Source organism: Diceros bicornis, chromosome 5 (assembly GCF_020826845.1).
Source record: "Diceros bicornis minor isolate mBicDic1 chromosome 5, mDicBic1.mat.cur, whole genome shotgun sequence".
NCBI classification, from domain to species: Eukaryota; Metazoa; Chordata; class Mammalia; order Perissodactyla; family Rhinocerotidae; genus Diceros; species Diceros bicornis.
The window spans coordinates 39,047,253-39,067,328 of record NC_080744.1 but is presented as its reverse complement, the minus strand read 5'-3'; the positions used below and the strand labels follow the sequence as shown (position 1 = coordinate 39,067,328).

General features: G+C 41.8%; 2 protein-coding genes across 5 annotated transcripts in view; one reads left to right on the top strand and one right to left on the bottom strand.

Moving 5' to 3' along the window:
• The window catches only part of NUSAP1 (nucleolar and spindle associated protein 1), a 32,185-nt gene extending 27,124 nt beyond the window's left edge, over positions 1 to 5,061 (bottom strand). For all 3 annotated transcript variants that reach the window (XM_058541275.1, XM_058541277.1, XM_058541276.1), the window contains exon 1: positions 4,916 to 5,061. In XM_058541275.1, coding sequence (XP_058397258.1) covers positions 4,916 to 5,008 — 93 coding nt within the window. In that variant the 5' untranslated portion in view covers positions 5,009 to 5,061. The remainder of the gene's footprint in view (positions 1 to 4,915) is intronic.
• A 295-nt stretch (positions 5,062 to 5,356) lies between these two features.
• Positions 5,357 to 16,509, top strand: OIP5 (Opa interacting protein 5). 2 transcript variants are annotated; one of them, XM_058541273.1, is made up of 5 exons: positions 5,357 to 5,700; positions 5,929 to 5,995; positions 9,907 to 10,005; positions 13,159 to 13,240; positions 16,317 to 16,509. In XM_058541273.1, exons 1-5 carry the CDS (start codon positions 5,379 to 5,381, stop codon positions 16,410 to 16,412), a joined length of 666 nt encoding a protein of 221 aa, XP_058397256.1. In that variant the 5' UTR covers positions 5,357 to 5,378; the 3' UTR covers positions 16,413 to 16,509. The 2 variants fall into 2 exon arrangements, with proteins under 2 accessions (XP_058397256.1, XP_058397255.1); XM_058541272.1 differs by having other exon boundaries at positions 5,364 to 5,700; positions 9,883 to 10,005.
• The last annotated feature ends 3,567 nt before the right edge of the window (positions 16,510 to 20,076 follow it).

The following is a 20,076-nucleotide window of genomic DNA, read 5'->3' as shown; positions in this document are numbered from 1 at the left end:
AATTTAGTAAATACTCTTATACTCCCTACCTAAATTCAACAATCATTAATATTGTCTCATATTTGCTTTCTCTTTATATTAATATATATTTCTTGCCATGCTATTGGAAAATAAGTTCCAGACATGATACTTTGCCAACAAATACACCAACCACATGTTCTAACAATAAGGGGATATTTTCCTATATATAACCTCTAATGCATTATCATACCTAGGAAATGTAATAATTTCTTAACATCCTCTGATACACAGCCCATATTCAAATTTCCTCGATTATCTCCAATTTTAGTGGTTTTCTTTTCTTTATTTAAAATTTCCCTCCATGGGCCAGCCCCGTGGCTTAGCGGTTGAGTGCGTGTGCTCCGCTACTGGCAGCCCGGGTTTGGATCCCGGGCGCGCACCGATGCACTGCTTCTCCGACCATGCTGAGGCCGCGTCCCATGTACAGCAACTAGAAGGATGTGCATCTATGACATACAACTATCTACTGGGGCTTTGGGGGAAAAAAATAAATAAATAAAATTAAAAAAAAAATTTCCCTCCAAATCAGAATCAAACCAAATTTCTCATATTACATTTGGAGGAGTTTGGATTTTATTTATGTGAGGAAAGTCACTGGAGGGCACTAAGCAGAAAAATGACACATTCTAAGTTTCAAATATCACCTGACTACCAAGAGAATACTTCTGTGAGGCCAGAGTTGAGGCAGGGAGACCAGCAGACAGACTGAGCAGTGGTCAAGAGACAAGAGTGCTGTGGCCCAGGTTTGCAGCACTGGAGATGGTGCCTAGAGGTCAGACTTCAAGTGTACTTGGGAGGAAGGGCTGACAAGGATGGATGGGTGTGAGTGATGAAGGGAGGAATTGAGGCTGATCGAAAGTGGGTCTGAACCAGTTACTGAGACTGGGAAGAGATCTTAATTGTCCTTAACCGACCACACCCTTTAAGATGCACTTAAATACATGAGTCAGCAGCTCAGGGGAGAGGTCCCACTGGAGATGTGGACTTGGGAGTCATCAGTTCTAGATGAATTTAGAGTTATGAGAATGGATAAGATCACCAGGGGAGAAAGCAGTTAGAGAAAAGAAGGCCAAGGAAAGAACTCTGGGGCACTCCTCATTTAGAGATTTGGCAGAGAAGAACCAGCAAAGGAGACGAGAAAGAAGTGCTAGTCAGGCAGGAGAAAACTCAGTATCAAAGAAGTCTAGAAAAGAAAGTGGTTTGAGCAGAAAGGAGTGTTCAGTCATGCCAAATGCTGCTGATTGGCAGGTGAGGATAGAGATAGACCACAAGCTTTGTAAGATGCAGGGCATGGTGGCCTCAATAAGAGTACTTTCAGTGGAAAAGAACAGAGAAATTGGGCAGTAGGTGAAGGACATAGGGTTAGGAGAGGGTTTTTGTTTCTTTTTTTAAGATGGGTGATAGCAGGGCCGGCCCCGTGGCTTAGCGGTTAAGTGCGTGTGCTCCGATGCAGGCGGCCCGGGTTCGGATCCCAGGCGCACACCAACGCACCACTTCTCCGGCCATGCTGAGGCAGCGTCCCACATACAGCAACTAGAAGAATGTGCAACTATGACATACAACTATCTCCTGGGGCTTTGAGGGAAAAATAAATAAATAAAAATTAAAAAAAAAAAAAAAAAAAAAGATGGGTGATAGTAAGACTTGACTGCATGCCTTATGGAAATGAGCCAGCGGAGTGGGAGAAACTGGTGTAGGAGAGGGGAGCTCATTGCAGGAGTGTAGCCCGGGAAGAGGGAACGGGTTCCCAGCACAGATGGCAAGGCTGCCCTTAGGCGCAGCCTTTTGCTATAACAGGCGGAAGGCAGAGTAGGCAGGACAGGTGCAGGCTGGCTGGAGGGTTGGTGTGGAAAGATGAAGTAATTCTCAGCTGATTGCATCTATTTTTCCATGACCCATGAGGAAAAGTCATCAAGTGAGAGAAGGGAGCCAATTTGAGGTGAGAAGATACAAACTAACTGTCCTCAAAAATGGGAAAGTTAATGACTACTAAGGAAGTGTAGTAGAATCAAATGCTCATTTTATGATTTATGGTCGTAAATTTAAATTCAGTTCAGTCAACAGAGTTAGCTGATTTTCTCCAGCCAGGGTTACACAGGTTAGGTATAGGCAAGGATTAAGCACAGAGCTGGGTTTAATCAGGCTTGGAGTTTTGCCAGGTGAGGGAGGGGAGCTGCAAGAAAGTGGAAATAGTGCCAGTCTTTGTAATCTAAGCTTGTAAGAAGGAAAGCAAGGGCAGCAGTGAGAAGAGAAAAGGACCAGTGGCCATACAATAACTATGAGTAACTGCCTCCTTTGTCTTGCTTTACCGTCAAGAGTAGTATCTCAACTGGAAGAGCTAATATTTTCTCTTTGAAATGTATCTAGAATGTTATCATACTGGTGAAATTTATTTAAATTTTATTGAAAATTTTAAAAATAATCAAATCTTGATAATTTCTTGGAGCACTTTATTCATTTTTTGCTATGTACTTGGAATTTAAAAAGGCAATTGATTTAATGAGCCTCTGGGCTGTACCAGCTATAAATAATTTAAAACATTTTACTTAGGGAAAACTTCGAACACATACAAAAGTAGAGAGAATAGTGTAATGTACCCCCATGTATCTATCACCCAGTTTCAACAATTATCAACATTCTGCTGTTCCTACTTCATCTAGACCCCCATCTTTTTCCTGCAGCATTTTATAGCAAATCCTAGGCATCATAACATTTCACCCGTAAGTACTTGGTATGTGTTACTAAAAAACAGAGAGAGAAACATAATCACAATACTATTATCATACCCAACAAAATTAACAGTAGCTTAATACAATACATTGTCGAAGTTTAATTTTCTCCATCTCAAAAGTGTCTTTTTATTTTGGTTATAATAAAGCCTTGTATGGTCAAATTTGTCTGGGAAATAGTACCTCTCAACAAATATGTATCAGCACCAAGGATGTGCTAGATATTGTGTGCTAGGCAGGCGGTGGGGTCTGTAGTGACAAACAGTGTACTACTCCACCTCTGTGACAAGGTGATTAATTGGCTACGCCGGATCAGCCACCTCAAGAGACAATGATGGGTGGGACTTTCAGAAAAAGATCTAACTTGCAATAGCTCTTCAGAGACCCAAATGGTTGTAGGCCTCAGTGTTAGCCAGACCTCTGAACTCAGGTATGTGTCTCCACTGTAACTTTCTTGCCACCATCTGGTGCATTATTCCAGCACTGTCAAGAAGTGGTTGTAAATAATAAATAGTAATTATTCAGCATCTTCTATATAAAACATACTGCACTTAGTGCTGTAAAGACTTCCAAGGTGGATGGATGAGATCCCTGTTCAAGGAACTTAATTTTTAGTGGAGAAGATAACATACAGACACAAATAACCAGAGTACAAGGTGGAAGCCTGCAAGTGCTCAAAGAGAGTACTTGAAATTAAACTGCTTTAAAAGCACAGAGGGTTCCTGGGATTACTGGGATGTTGGACCTGTGGTTAAAGGAATGAAGAGGAGGGGACGAGGCCCCAAGACAATGATGACATTTCAGATGGACTGTGAAGAGTAATTGGAAATTATTCATGCAGATAAAGAAGAGGGAGAGAGAAAGGGATCTGAGGCCAAAGGGCCAAAGTTAGCAAAGGCACAAAGATGGACAAAGGTACCAAGTGTTCAGGGACCAGTCCAATTTGGATGCAGCCTTGGACAAAAAGATTCCAGCCAGCCTGCAAAAAGCCTAAGGGATTTAAGCTAAGGAATTAGGTTTTGCGGGCCGGGCCGTGGCTTAGCGGTTAAGTGCGCGCGCTCCGCTACTGGCGGCCTGGGGTTCGGATCCCGGGCGCGCACCGACGCACCGCTTCTCCGGCCATGCTGAGGTCGCGTCCCACATACAGCAACTAGAAGGATGTGCAGCTATGACATACAACCACCTTACTGGGGCTTTGGGGAAAAAAAAAAAGGAGGAGGATTGGTAATAGATGTTAGATCAGTGCCCGTCTTCCTCAGCAAAAAGAGGAGGATTAGCATGGATGTTAGCTCAGGGCTGATCTTCCTCACACAAATAAATAAATAAATAATTTAAAAAAAAAAGGAATTAGGCTTTGTTTATGAAATTGGGGAGCCATTAAACATTATAGCTCAGAAATATCTCCAAAGACACTCCTTTACCATTCAGCCCCAAGAGGTACCTGGGCACTATTATTTTGTTTAAACCATTTAAAAACATTTAAGATGGCTGATTTAGGCATTTGCTCAGTGTAAATCTCGAGTATTTGTTCTGCTATTAGTATTATGTGGGAAAACTCCACTAGAATCTAGTATAGAACCCCAATCCCAAATTGAATCCCCACATTCTCCCCCAGCGTTTTGCAGCCTCAAAGAACTTACCGGTTTTGAAACAGAACACTACTACAATAGTGGTCAATAAATGAACGCTCATAGTACATCAGGGCTGAGATATAAAAATTTATCCACAGGGGTGGTCCCCTAAAAGTGTTCCTTTCTTCTGGGTCCCCCAATAAAGTAGCAAGAGATTTTGGGCACTATTACAATTTACAGAAGTGTTATTGTTTGGAATTTTCCAGAAGCCAAGGCAATTATTTCCGCGACTGCCTAATAATTAATCGGCATTAGACACAGCATTCCTTGAGCTTTCTGCCTGCATTTCCTAACCGACGCCCTGGAAGTATCACAGAGTACTTCAATAAAACCGAACCAAACACACCCTTTCGGAGCCGAGGCCTATGTGAGCCCTCAGAAAAGTCAGCCTCAAAATAAAGTGAAAACTACGGCTCCCCTTCCTCGTTAACCAAATCTACCGGCCCAGGGCGGGCTCGGTCCCTTCCCACCGCGTCTCCCTAAAGCCGCTCATCCTACCCCTCCCGCAACCGGCCCACGCCATCGACCCCGTACCCTCAGGTTAGCCCGGAGGCCCAGACTCTTGGCCAAGTTCTGCAGGTCACTGTACTTGAAGGAGTCCAGCTCCTCCAGGGAAGGGACGGTCATCGCGATCTGTAATCCAGGCGACCACGCAGACGATCGACACTCCAACCTCAGCAGCGCCGTTCAAATCTCTGGCGCCACTATAAGCGTTGACCAAGCCGAATTTTATAGACAGTTTAAATTAAGGGTGCTGCACTTCCATTGGTTAAAAATGCCTCGAAGGCGGGGTTTCCTGGTGTTGACCAATAGAAAGGCTGATTCCCCTTAGTCGCATATTCTTCCCCACCCCTCACCAACACGTAGGCGTCGAAGGGCGTGTCCAGGCAACGAATGCGCCGCAGAGCCCCGGCTCACGATGTCCAATGAGGACGGAGGAACCGTGCTTGGGGCGGGGCCCGGTGCGTGTTCGAAACGGAGGCGCGGCTGCGGGAAAATGGCGGCTCGGGCGCGGCGGCATCGCTCGCGTTATGCAGTGCTCCCGCGGGGTGACTTTTGCGATAGCGCTAAGAAGGCGATTGATGAACCTTCTTTAACGACTTCCATGGAGTGGGACACGCAGGTGGTGAAGGGGTCCTCGCCGCTCGGCCCTGCAGGGCTGGGGGCGGAGGAGCTGCCATCCAGCCCGCGGTTGCCGTCGTGGCTGCAGCCCGAGAGGTGCGCCGTGTTCCAGTGCGCTCAGTGCCACGCCGTGCTGGCTGACACGGTGCACCTCGCCTGGGACCTGTCGCGGTCCCTAGGGGCCGTGGTCTTCTCCAGTGAGTGGGGGCGGCGTCTGGGGAGGGCCCGAGAGGGTGTTCCAGCTTTCTCACCGGGTGGCCGAGAGCCAGCTGGGGAAGAAAACTGGGTGAAGATTTGGAAGGAAATGAACCCCTTTGCCGGGATTTTCTTGATTTTTGTGGCCATGATGAGTCTGTCTGAAGGGGGAAGGTTTTCCCTTTCAAGGCCTCACAGGTACTCATTCTGACCCGTGTTTGTTTTCCTAGGAGTCACAAATAACGTGGTTTTGGAAGCTCCCTTCCTAGTTGGCATTGAAGGTGTGCTCGAAGGCAGGTACGTACTGAGAATTTTCGGTCTGTAGAGACCTATCTGTCTCTAGTCCCTGACTTATTGAGACTGAGGAGTGTGGAACCGACATGCAGGAGGAGAAAATAGCTTGTTCTTATCTTGCGCTAGAAGAAGTTGATTCCATCCATACAGTGTATGCTAAGGATGCTCGTTTTACCTGCTTGAGTCTTGTACGAACTTGATGTATTAATGCATTGGAAAAGTGGTATTTATGTGTTGATTTTAGAATCTTTCTGAGGGTCACATTTCCCTAGTGGCTTGTGCAAGTGAAGTGAGGCTAAGAAACATCTGCCTAGTAGGGGAAAAAGGAGAAAATTACCTTTTGGTGTATAGTGAGAATCAGTTACTACAGACTACCATCCTTTGAGATAACTAGGACTTATAAGTTTCCATTTAACCTGGAGTTTGTAATAAGCTATGGCAGGACTAACTCTGCTGTAACCCTGGAAACTGGGGAAAAACACAAGTTGAGTGTTACATACTTGAATACTGCCTGGTGAACTTTGCATCTTGCCTGTACTATGATTTACAAGTGACAACAAGGTACTCAGTGAATTTAGTATTACAAGGCTCTTCAATTTTGACTGTTGGCTTTAACAGCAAGACGGTTTATTCTGACCACAGTTGGGTCAGTTTTAGGGTTAATGTATAGGAATTCTTGGTTGCTTTACTCAGTAACCAGGAAGCGTTCTGCAGCTCCTCTCTCCCAACTGAAAGACACTAACTCCCTATCCTTATGGAAGTGTCCTCTTCCCACCCCAAGTGAACAGAGAGGGAAGGAATAGTGGCCTGCTTGGAACTAGGTCATTTGGGGCCAGAGGCAGAAGCTCTCTGAACATCTGCTTAGAGAGGAGGATAATGCCTCTAGACCTGTGCTGTCCAGTACTGTAACTATTAGCCACATGTAGCTATTGAGCACTTAAGATGTGGCCATTCTGAATTGACATATGCTGTGAGTGCAAAATATGCACTGGATTTTGAAGACTTGGTACAAAAAAATTAATAATTTTAAAATATTGATTACATGTTGAAATGATATTTTTGATATATTGGGTAGCATCAAATATATTAAAACTAATTTCATCTGTTTCTTTAAAATTTTTTTTTTTAACGAGACCAATAGAAAATTTAAAAATACTTATGTGGCTCACATTATATTCCTATTGGACAATACTGATCTAGATGGTTTATAAAACACTGGAGGAAAAGTCCCATGTGTTTGTGTATTTTTGGAATAAGGAGAACCATGGGACTTGGCAGGAAGAGATTTATTACCAGGAATTGGCTATGCAGTTATGGAGGGTGAAAAGTCCCAAGAGCTGGAGACACAGGAGAACCAATGGTTTAGTTCTAGTCCAAGTCCACAGGCCTGAGAACCAGGAGAACCAAAGATGTAAGTTGCAGTCCAAAAGCCAGCAGGCTCAAGATCTAAGAAGAGCCGACGTTTCAGTTCAGGTCCAAAGGCAGGAAAAAAGACCAATGTCCCAGCTCAAGGCAGTCAGGCAGAAGGAGTTCCCCCTTACTCATGAGAGAGTCAGCCTTTTTGTTGTATTCAGGCCTTTCACTGAGTAGGTGAGGGCCACCCACATTAGCGAGGGCTATCTGCTTTACTCAAGTCTACTGATTCAAATGTTAATCTCATTAAAAAACACCCTCACAAACACATTCATAATGATGTTGGACAAAATAACTGGGCACCCTGTGGCCCAGTAAAATTGACACATAAAATTTAACCATCAGTTGTTAACTTGGCTCCCATATGCATCTCCTAAAACCATACTTAATCTCCAAATAAAGACAATAACAAGGTCATAATTCTGCCTAACATGTTACAAGAATCCTGCATACAACTGAAAATGCACTAACCCCTTCTCCAGAAAAGGAGGTAAAGTCTTTAAGTGAAGTTTACTTTTCTCTTTGATATCTCATAACTTAAATTCCATGATGTAAAATTACCAATACTTAAATACGATGATATAAAGACGATATAGCTTATGTTACATGATGAGGGAATAAGAGAGGAAAGAAAATAGATATTTGCTAAGAGAGGGAAGAAAGCAGAAGGAAGAAAACAGATAAACACACATATACACACCAACATATTTATAACAAAATAGGGAGGAAATATGACAGTTACAGTCCTCGGTTCTGTAACTCGTCCCGTGCTCATAGCTGGTATTTATAACTACCTTCTTCCACTGCCCGTTCTGTATTCCCTTTGCCTTCAGCAAGCACTCAGCTGATCATAGTTATTTACCTGGTGTGGTGATGCAAACGATTCTCCAAGGCCATTAGACTAATCTGCAATGAAATCGTTGTTTTGTATTGCATGCGTAAGCATAATTTTGTGATTTCTTTACATTTTGCTCTGTGCCATATATTAGTTTCTATATTTGTCTGTAGGTACTGTGCTTTGTCTGATCTAATTAATTCCTAGATAGGAATTAATTCAAATTAATATAACTTTATTTCATGGCTTGCTTTTTGGTTACCATATTCACAAAAATGTGAAATTTTGTGATTAAGTAATATACCAATAAATTTAGTATGTTTTGTTGCTTGGTCTTTTTTAGTATCCATTGACATGAATCTGTTTCTTTTTAGCCATGTAATTTTTTTACTCTAATAGAATTTTTATGCATAGCATATTATGTTTATACAAGTAGTTTTTCCCTTACTACACCACTTTATTTTTTTGTGAGGAAGATTAGCCCTGAGCTAACATCCGATGCCAATCCTCCTCTTTTTGCTGAGGACGATTGGCCCTGGACTAACATCTGTGTCCATCTTCCTCTACTTTTTATGGGACGCCACCACAGCATGGCTTGACGAGTGGTGCGTCAGTGCGCTCCCGGGATCCGAACCCACGAACCCCGGGCCACCGAAGCGGAGCGCACGCATTTAACCACTATGCCACCTGGCCGGCTCCACCACACCACTTTAAAATTGCTTTCAGTACATGTGTGATGAAACATAGTTAATTTTTTCTTAAAACATTTCTTTGTAATATTTGGATATGTTCTATATAGCAGCAAGTGACTGGTAAGTGACTTACCCAAGTGTATAACTAGAATTAAAATCAACATTTCCTTTTTTTTTTTTTCAATTTTATTTATTTATTTTTCCCCCAAAGCCCCAGTAGATAGTTGTATGTCATAGTTGCACATCCTTCTAGTTGCCGTATGTGGGATGCGGCCTCAGCATGGCCTGACAAGCGGTGCGTCGGTGCGCAGGGATCTGAACCCGGGCCACCAGTAGCGGAGCACGCACACTTAACCGCTAAGCCACGGGCCGGCCAAAAATCAACATTTTCTGATTCCTCATCCAGTAATCTTTCAGAGGATAAAGGAAAAGAAAATAGATGGCTTGCTAGGGTAATAGGATTCCTTTTCTTTTCTTTCTTTTGCATATTTTCTGGGGAATTTTTTAAGTTAATTTTTTGTTATATCTGCAAAAGAAAAATCCTGCTGTGAGTTCTATTAATAAATTGTTTAGTAAGCTTCAATCAACTTGATTATTTTACTTCAACTGGAAATTGGCTTAATGGTAGCTAATTTATATGGTCATGCGTAGTTTTATAGTTTAACTGTTAATCTGATTAGTTAGCTCTTTTTCTGCTTTTCAGATGTAAATTACTTTTCTCTATTGAGGTGACAGTCGTACATCCATGATTGCTTTTGTGGCCAGAATCCACAAAGGTATCTATCTAGGATGTAACTATATTAAAATCTGAGTTAACCTTTCTTGAATGTGACATTTCTTCAGTCTCATTCCTATTATAAGCATAGCTTTTAGGAGTGCTTCCAGAGACTGAATATTTTGTCTTTGTTCTCTGATTTTCTTTCTAACCCATATTCTGGTTTTATCCCCAGCACTTATAACCTTTTATTCTGTAGCTCCTGTGGGATTCCCATTGGTTTCCATCTGTATTCTACCCATGCTGCCCTAGCTGCCTTGAGAGGTCACTTCTGCCTTTCCAGTGACAAAATGCTGTGGTGAGTGGACTTAGATATTCTGTTTTGTTTTTTTTTTTTAATAATTATGTATTTATTTCTGTGGGCTTTTTTTTTTTTTTTTGGTGAGGAGTATTGGCTCTGAGCTAACATCTGTTGCCAATCTTCCTCTTTTTGCTGAAGAAGACCAGCCCTGAGCCAACATCTGTGCCCATATTCCTCTATTGTTTTTATACGTGGCATGCCTGCCACAGCATAGCTTGACGAGTGGTGTGTCCGTCTGTGCCTGGGATCCGAACCTGCGAACCCCGGGCCACCGAAGTGGAGCCATGTGAACTTAACCATTATGCCACCCTGCCAGTCCCTAGATATTCTTTATCGAATAAATTTTAAAAGATCTTCCAGAAAGGGCAGAATGTTTATACGAAAGAAGATGCTAAAGTCAGGCATTGTCTCTTGCAAAAAAGATGGCAGTGGGACCAAAATATGATCTCATAACATTATGATCATTTTCGATGTCTTATAATCATACCATGTCTTAATAATCATACTGTGGAACAATTGAGAGGATACGCTTTCATTATAAAAACTTCTGGAAGGTAAGCTTTTGCAAAATAATGTAGTAGACACTTTTTGGGTTTGTGCCCAGCTCCTGTCTCCATCCCACAGGGTGGGGCCTTGTGGCCATGTTTGTATCATGTGTGATGCCACTCCCAGGTGACGGGACCAAGAATGGATACCTGACCTAAGCTAAGCCAGTGAGGCTTTCTCCCCTAGGAATTTGAAATAAAGACCCAGAGACATTGGTCATTTGTAGATGGTCTGGTGCTGAAGTTGGGAAGTAAAAGCTCTATCTCGGTTTAGGGTAGCTATTTTCTGTTATGCATGTAGATGCAGAAAAAGAAGAATGAAGAAGATACACAAAGAAGAGTAAAAAATAATGATCAGGGGCCAGCCCAGTGGCGCAGCGGTTAAGTGTGCGCACTCTGCTTCAGGGGCCTGGGGTTTGCAGGGTCGGATCCCGGGCGCACACCAATGCACCGCTTGTCAAGCCATGCTGTGGCAGCATCCCACATAAAGTAGAGGAAAATGGGCATGGATGTTAGCCCAAGGCCAGTCTTCCTCAGCAAAAAAGAGGAGGATTGGCATCAGATGTTAGCTCAGGGCTGATCTTCCTCACAAAAAACAAACAAAAAAAAAACCAAAACCAACCAACCAACCAAACAAACAAAATAATGATCATGTGGCCTCATAGAGTCAGAAAAAATACCCTACTGGCTGTTCCTTCTTGTGAATTACTTGGGATATTTCTTCATCTTCCTAGTAAATTCTACATTTTACTTAGGCTTTTTTGTTTATTACAACAAACTGAAACATCCAACAAAGTCTTTTCTTGACCATTAAAAACAAAAAACAAAAATTGACATTGATGACCTAGTTTGTGCCAGGAATTGTGCACATCTCACTGAGTTCTTCATAGAAGAAAACTGGTGCTCAGAGAGTGGAGGAGCTGAGATTTGAATCCATGTTTTAACTCCAAAGCTCATTTTCCTTTCATAAAACAAAGTTTCCTTTTTCTCATTTAATATGCTAAGATAGGTGTTTCTAGCTGAGTTATGGATGACTAAACAAACTTATAAATAAAGACCATCCTTTACCATGAGGTTGTTCAGTGTGCATTAGGTATACCATTTGTTCTTCAATGCAAATTTTCAACAGGAAATATATACTTAGATGGATTGATATTTTACTCTCAATATCTAGTTTCTTCTTAAATAATTTTATTTAGAATTAAGTTTAAAGAGGAGGAGAAAAGTATGTCTAAATGTGTGCTATTAGTAACCTCAGATCTTTTTTAGAAACAGTTATAAGTAATTGTTCCAGCAGAGCTATAATTGAGTTTTTGCTTAAGGAAGTAAGCTTTTAGTGACAAAAATTTTTAATATAAATTTGAAAAGTATTATGGGATTTTAAGTAATTTCTTAATCTTTAAAATGAGGAATTGGACTCAAAGGTCAGTATATTCTTCTCGATTAAGTAGAAATTAGGAAAGTATAGGTAGCATGAGTCTCGGAAGATAATAAATCTATGTCTAGGGGGCCGGCCCAGTGGCGTAGTGGTTAAGTTCACGGGCTCTGCTTCCGCGGCCTGGGGTTCACTGGTTCGGATCCTGGGCACAGACCTACGCACCGCTCATCAAGCCCGTGCTGCAGCAACATACCACATATAAAGTAGAGGAAGATGGGCACGGATGTTAGCTCAGGGCCAATCGTCCTCAGCAAAAAGAGGAGGATTGGCAACATATGTTAGCTCAAGGCCAGTCTTCCTCACACACAAAAAGTCTATGTCTGTGTGTATCAGTTAGAATGAATTTGGTTGCTAGGAACAGAAAACCTGACTAACAGTGGCTTTAATAAGTAAGGAGTAGGGGCAGATGGCCACTCCAGGAGTCTTCTAGTGGCTCAGCCATGACAGGGCTCTGGGTCAGCATCTCTGGTTCTCTTGGCCTTTTCCTCTTGGATGCAAGATGGTTGCTGCAATTATAAGCGTTACATCCATATATAGTAGCATCTCCACCTGGAAGGAAAAGGATATGGGAAGTGTGGGAACACAGGGAATGGTCTCCTTTTATCAGCAAAAATTTCCTTATTATTGGCCAGATCTATGTCACATGATCGCCAAGCTGGGAAAGCAAGTATGTGACAATTGCTGCAGTTGGCTTAACACAGTTATGATTCATCTCCTAGGACTGGCCACGTGGCTGCCCTAAACAATATCTGGATTCTGTTAGCAAGAAAGAAGTGAGGAATGGCTACCTAGTAGGCAACCAACAGTATTTGTCACAGTGTGGTTACTTTCCTTCTAACTGTGCTACAAGATCTGCTGGTGGAGTGTGAAGCTTAAACTCATCACGATTATTCATATGACCCTAGTTTTTGTCTTCAGTTTGTCCTGGGATAATTTTGTCTCATTTATTCCTGGCTGGCAAGGGGTGGGATGAGGCACCGAGTCTCTCTGATGATTTGTTAATGGAGAATTTGTTTTTCCTAGAAAATACATTATGAATTTTAAAATGGAAATCGGTAAGAAGGCAGTCTTTGCTTGACAGATACTGCTTTAGAAGGCAAGTTTGGTTCATTGATAATCTTAACTGTGGTATGGTACTAATATTTTTTCTCTCTATTTTCTCTCTAGCTATCTCTTAAAAACAAAAGCCATAGTAAATGCAACTGAGATGGATATCTACAACGTACCACTACCAGAAAAGGTTGCAGAGGTAAGATTTCATGATGGTTTTGTTTCCTTTAATACAGACAACTCCTGATAATTTGTACCAATGAACTTGGGAGCGCTTAAATGGTGTGGCACTCCGATAATCCTTTATACTTGGTTTAGCATTCCTTATGGAGTTTATGACACAAAGCAAAATATTGAAGCCAAATTGTAAGGTCTAGTTCAGGAGGAGGCGGAAAGCTCTCTGCTCCTGCATTCCTATACTCTCCTCTCTGTGCTGGGAGGGGACATCGGCATCTTTCGTAGATCTGTCCGCTTTGCAAGCACCTTATGCTTAGGTGTCTGAGAGGAAAGAGTGGTAAAACGATCATTAAGAATTCCTGTTTAAATGGGTTTTACTAGTGGTTGATGGTTTTGAGGTGAAGAAAGCAACTTTGTTTTGGTAGCCTGCTGACTCATTCTGAGTGGAAATTCGGCTATAACTTTACTACCCTCGGAAGAACAAACTTAGAATTTACTGTTGGTTTTGTTTTTAGTAGCATTAATATATATATTTTTTTTTGTGAGGAAGATCAGCCCTGAGCTAACATCCATGCTAATCCTCCTCTTTTTGCTGAGGAAGACCGGCTCTGAGCTAACATCTATTGCCAATCCTCCTCCTTTTTTTTTTTCCCCCCCAAAGCCCCGGTAGATAGTTGTATGTCATAGTTGCACATCCTTCTAGTTGCTGTATGTGGGACGCGGCCTCAGCATGGCCGGAGAAGTGGTGTGTCGGTGCGCACCCAGGATCTGAACCCGGGCCACCAGTAGTGGAGTGCGCGCACTTAACCTCTAAGCCACAGGGCCAGCTCAGCATTAATAATTTATTCCTTGCTAATTAAACATTTAATAACCAGTGACATTTATTTTTCAAAGTTTAAGTACCTTTTAGGACAGGGGAACGGTGATTTTTTTTTTTTTTCCATAATTAACTAAGCTCATGAAACCATGTTCTAAGCCAGGAGTTGGCAAACATTTTCTGTAAAGGACCAGATGACAAATATTTTAAGCTTTGTGACCTTTCAGTCTCAACTACTCAACTCTGCCATTGTAGTGCAAAAGCAGCCATATAAACAAATGGGTGTGGCTGTGTTACAGTAAAATTTTATTTACAAAAATGGGGAGCAGGCTATCCTGCAGTCCATAGTTTGCCAATCCTTGCTCTAAACAACTAAGTTGATTAGGGGGAGTCAGTAAATATTGTGATTAAAAATAATTGGTATGGGAGATAACTTTCAGAATGGTGTCCTGAGGAGCCCCATGGACTCCCCTCCTCAGCAAAACAGCCATAACTAGAGAAAATTATAAAGAAAACAACCATCTTAAGTCTATGGAAATTTTCCATAAGGCATAAAGCAAATGAAGAGACATTTATTCAAGAAAATCTACTAAACCTTAGTAAGAACAGGAAGCCTGTGGCATTTGAGCCACAACTTGCTCCCTCCCTCCCGTGTCCCTCCAGCTCAGAGGGAGGGAGGCTCCAACTGGGAAGATATAGCCAAGAACACAGGGATCTTTGTCCCCCCAGCTACCAGTGGAGGGCTGTATTATCTTCCTAGGAGGGGCAGTCTACCAGCATCTCTCATCGGAAGCTCTATTCCAGGCAAGAACAGCCATTTGTAGTGTACAGGCTCTACCACAGGAATAGTAGGCTAAGAGTACTGGGAATCCATTCACACTTGCCCCCCTTGCTCAGAGGGCAGAGGTTTCATGCTAGCAAAGGCAAGCTGAGAAGAGCAGAGGCTACCATCTCTGCCCAGCACCCTGCTTGTAAAAGGGGTGTCATCCTGAGAGACACCACCCCCACGCCCAGCTTGGGAGCCCAGGTTAAGAGGCATATTGTAAAAACAGAGCTCTGAAGCTCTCCCAAAGGAACTGACATTATTTGAAACAGTGTAGGGATGTTCCAGTCTAAGGGCGCTGCCCAAAACAATGGAGATTTTGGTAGTAAGCAATTAAGAGGAAGCTGGTAGTTCCATGAGAGCAACAAGCTAAACCACAGACCAGTTAGAAGTTTATAAGAGATAATCAGAGAGTTAAACAACTAAGAAGAGCCCTCCTGGAGTTGGAACAAAAAAAGACTGGCCTCAAAGACCACCCCTACGAAGGAGTCTGAATTTAATTGGAGTAGACTGTGGAGCAGTTTATGTCTCAGGGCATTGTCAAAAACAATAGAGCAATCAGCCAGCAGTTAGTAGAGGCTAACAGCTGGGTGTGATACCAACAGAGGCAGACAGTTTACACAGAGATCAGGGAAAGAGATAGTCAAAAGAGAGCCCTGCTAAAACCACTGTCATCCAGGGTGACTGTGTATGCCCTAGGCTGTGTCCTCTGAGGAGTGACATCAGAGGCTGCACACTGTGAGGAAAATAGATAGCAACAGAAGTCTAGCTAACTCACCAAACAGATAAACAGACAATAACCAGAAGGGTCGGGGGTTTACTATCCAGAGTTGCTACAATATATTATCTAAAATGTCTAGTTTTCAATAAAAAATTAGGAGACATAACACAGGATTAAAAACAGGCATCAGAAACTGCCTTTGAAAGGCCCAGCTGTTGGACTTAGCAGACAAAGCCTTCAAAGCAGCTATTATAAATATGTCTAAAAACTTTAGCTTAGTTTTGAAGACCGTTAGCAGAATATTAAAGAAAGAAAGGCATTTGTTACCGTGAACAAAGAGTTAGAAAAAAAAAGTTAGATTCTTGCCACTGGAAAAGGAGGGGAAGACTAGTTGATGTTTCTGTGTCCACAGGCTCTCTTACCTTGCTTTATTCTTGCCTTCCTTCCCAATTTTTGGAGTTTAAACTTGATGATAAGGGGTAGGAGGGAGGGAGGTGGAAAGCAGTGATGCTCAGCAGTGGTTCTTTTTTCACATGAAACTGTATATCTGAGGATCTTATCGTGCTCTATCTAGGTTTATTGTATAAAGTTCTTTCAGAAAGAGAACAAATGTGTTCATGAAATGTGTTGTGACATTGCCAGCTCCCAATCACTAGCTTAAATTTGAAGTGGCTTCTAGAACCAGCAAATAGAGTTAAGCTTAAGATGCACTGATATCTACATATTTCTCTTCCCAGCTAAAAGAGAAGATAATGTTGACGCATACTCGCTTAAATTCACTGATGAAAATTCTGAAGGAAGTGACTCTAAACCAGTCCAAGCCAGAAAATTGATCCAACCAAAGCTTGTTATCAGGGTCGGGCTTTACTGCTGTCTTCAACAACAGGTGCTTTTTGATCATTTCTCAAGAAAGATCGACTTAAAGAATGGACGGGAAATATGGTTTATTATGTGTATCTCTAGACTGATTCTCCAAATGGTTTGTGAAGCTATTTCTAGAAGATGAGAAACTAAGGAGACTTCTGTCCAGGTTTCATAGCTGTTTGCCTTAAGAACTTATTTTAGCTTCTTATCAAGTTTATAATACTTATTTCTGGAAACATCTTCGACTGCAAATTTAAGGATTACAAGGCAGTGTCCAGGGCTGGCCCCGTGGCTTAGCGGTTGGGTGCGTGCGCTCCACTACTGGCGGCCCGGGGTTCGGGTCCCGGGCGTGCACCGACGCACTGCTTCTCCGGCCATGCTGAGGCCGCGTCCCACATACAGCAACTGGAAGGATGTGCAGCTATGACATACAACTATCTACTGGGGCTTTGGGGGAAAAATAAATAAATTAAAAAAAAAAAAAAGGCCGTGTCCCATGAGTGCTCTGATCTAAAGATGCATGGTTGGTCCGAAAAGAGAGTTGTACTTAGTGTTACTACTGTTATTCCTACATGGAGCAGTTGTTATATGAATACTGAGAAGTCATTTTTTTCTTATGTTAAACAGAGGTACATACATATTCTGTAGGTAATATTCAATAAGTTGACTGGATAATATACAATTTATCTTTCTCTTTTTAGTTGCAAACTGAGCTTAACAGGGTAATAATGAAAGGAATGATAAAACATCAAACGTTCACTGAAATGCTGTTTTCTCATATTTTGCTTTATGTAGCACTTTGGGTCAGTAGCTTATCATATTATTTAATAAATATAACATATGCTAGCTGCTGGGGATAAAAGGTAAGCAGAAACAGCCACTCTTCTATGATCACCGAGTTGATAGTCTTGTCAGAGATGGACATTCAAAGAAGCACATGAAGACATGTAGAATTACGACCGTAGTAAGGGTTTGGAAGAAAAGGGACATGGAGCTACAAGCACTACAGCAGGGAACCGACCTGCTCTGAGGGTCGGGGGAGGCCTCTCTAAGGAGGCGAAGTGTCAGCAGTGGGTGGAAAGATGAGTAGGAGTTAACGGTGATGAAGGGAACAGCCTCTGAACAGCCTCTGCAAAGGCTTTGTGAGACCCTTAAAAGAAGGCCTGCAGGAGTTGCAACACTGACCAGAAACCAGAGGGTGAAGGTCTTACTGGTCCTAAAGGATGTTTGTTTTATCCCAAGAACAATGGGAAGCCCTTGAAGAATTTTAAAGGAGGTGGCTTATGACAGGATCAAATTTTCTTTTTTAAAAACTCATGGTTGTCCTGTGGAGAATGGGTGGGAGGGACTAGCACTAGCACAATCGAGATGATCTAGCCAAGTGGCAGTGCATAGAGAAGTTAACTTGGTTCAGGTGAGCTAGCAGACTTTTTTAAAGCAGCTTATTTCCATTTTATACTGCATAAAGGGTATTTTCCTTTAAAATATTTCAAACTGGAGAAAATTCTGATTTGCTTACTGCTTTTAGGTTGCAAATTTTGGCTCTATAAGCAGGGGTGAAGCCTCTGGCAACAAACAGTACCAGAAGAGTTCTTAGTTACTTTCTGCTCCTAAAGAATGGGACCAAATAAAGTAATGCTATGTTGAATCATCCTGGGGTTTTTATTGTTTGTGGCTATGTCTGCCTCAACGTATTTCCTTTCTTTATCTAAATTAAAAAACTTATGTAAGAAAACAAAAACAAAAACCTTATGTAGCTATTTCCTTAACCTCTGGATTTGCCCTTTTGGTAGGGACTTTCAATAGAAAATCAAATGCTTGAACTTGACATCAAATTAAGCTGGCTGGTTTTAAATAGATTTTTTTTTTCCCTCCAAATACAAATTACATGCTAACTCTAGAAAAAAATTCAGATACAGATGTGTGACAAAATAAAGAGTGAAAGTATACCTCCCTTTCCATTTTTGAGAGGCACGGTACAGCATGCTGGGAAGTGAGCAGCCTCTGGAGCCAAACTATTTGTATTCAGATTGTGGTTGGGTACTTAATAGCCATGAACTTGAAGAGTTTACTTAAACTCTTCTTGTAAAATAGTTATTAAAAATAACTAGGGCTAGGGGCTGGCCCAGCGGCGCAAGCGGTTAAGTGCGCGCGCTCCGCTGCGGCGGCCCGGGGTTCGCTGGTTCGGATCCCGGGCGCGCACCGACGCACTGCTTGGTAAGCCGTGCTGTGGCGGCGTCCCATATAAAGTGGAGGAAGATAGGCACCGATGTTAGCCCAGGGCCCTCTTCCTCAGCAAAAAAACAGGAGGATTGGCGGATGTTAGCTCAGGGCTGATCTCCTCACAAAAAAAAAAAAAAATAATAACTAGGGCTAGAATGAGGATTAAATGAGTTCATGAATACATCTAATGTAATTAGAGCAGTGCTTAGCATGTAAATAGTGCTCAATAAATATTGGCTATTATAACCTTCATGCAGGTGGATATACACCTATAGACATAGAGGCAATTATATTTTCCATATTCTGCAACCTGCTTTTTGCACAAATGTCATGGACAACGTTCTATACCAGCCCATACACAAACACATGTGAATATATCAAAATTTAACCATTCTTGTATTGGATCTTTGTACATATCTTTGCATATCTGTACTGATACTTCTGTAGGAGTGATTCTTAAAGTGGGACAGAGTCAAAGGGCATGTACATTTACAATTTTGATGTTATGCCTTCCATAAATGTTATACTAATTAATACAAATGGCTGACTTTTTTAACAAGCTTTAGGTGGTATAAGAGCTCCTCTGGAAGTCTGACAAACATCACTGAGAGACTGGCTGATATTAACAAATTCTAAGACTACTTTACTACAGTTTGATACCATTTAAGCATTGTATATATGTTGAATAAAAGTATTTTCAAAATTCCATGTACTTATAAGAACAATAAAATTGCATAGTAAATGTCCCCAAGTTGTAAACTTTTGAGCTCCTTAATTAATGGCAGAAACATGTCCATTTTTGTAACCCTAACATCTAGCACAGTGCCTCGGAGTAGAGTGTATCATTAAGTGTGTGTTAAATGAATAGTCTCATAAATCAAAGGCACTACATTAGCAGTCACACCACAAAAACCACATAGCTTTTGTTCTTCTCCATTTGACAATAGCCAATCCCAAAGAAGTTTGTAATGTCTACTTTCTTTCTTTAACCTCGAAAAAAACTCCTTTCCTTTCCCTGAATCAAGAGAAGGATCTCTTAATTATAGTGTTAAAACCTCTTTAGTTAACTCAGCCATTTAAATGTTACATATAAAAGCATCTTTAATGCTTTATATATTTCAGATAAGAAAGAGTCCCTGCAATAGTTGTATCATTCTTGTCCTTAGCTCACTATTTCCTTACCAGAAACTAAACATTCATTTGCTCATAGACCTAGCTTAAGGTTGGTCCTGAAGGTAAAACAGGAATGGCGTAAGTTTACATGGGATGCATCTTTCTTCAGATGGCTACCCGGAAGTTCCCTTGGACTACACCAGAAACTGCCACCACTCTATCAAGAAACCCAGGTCCTTTGTCTTTTTTCACGTCTGGAGCCTACCTCAGCACAGGTCTGTGGATAGGCCCCTTCTC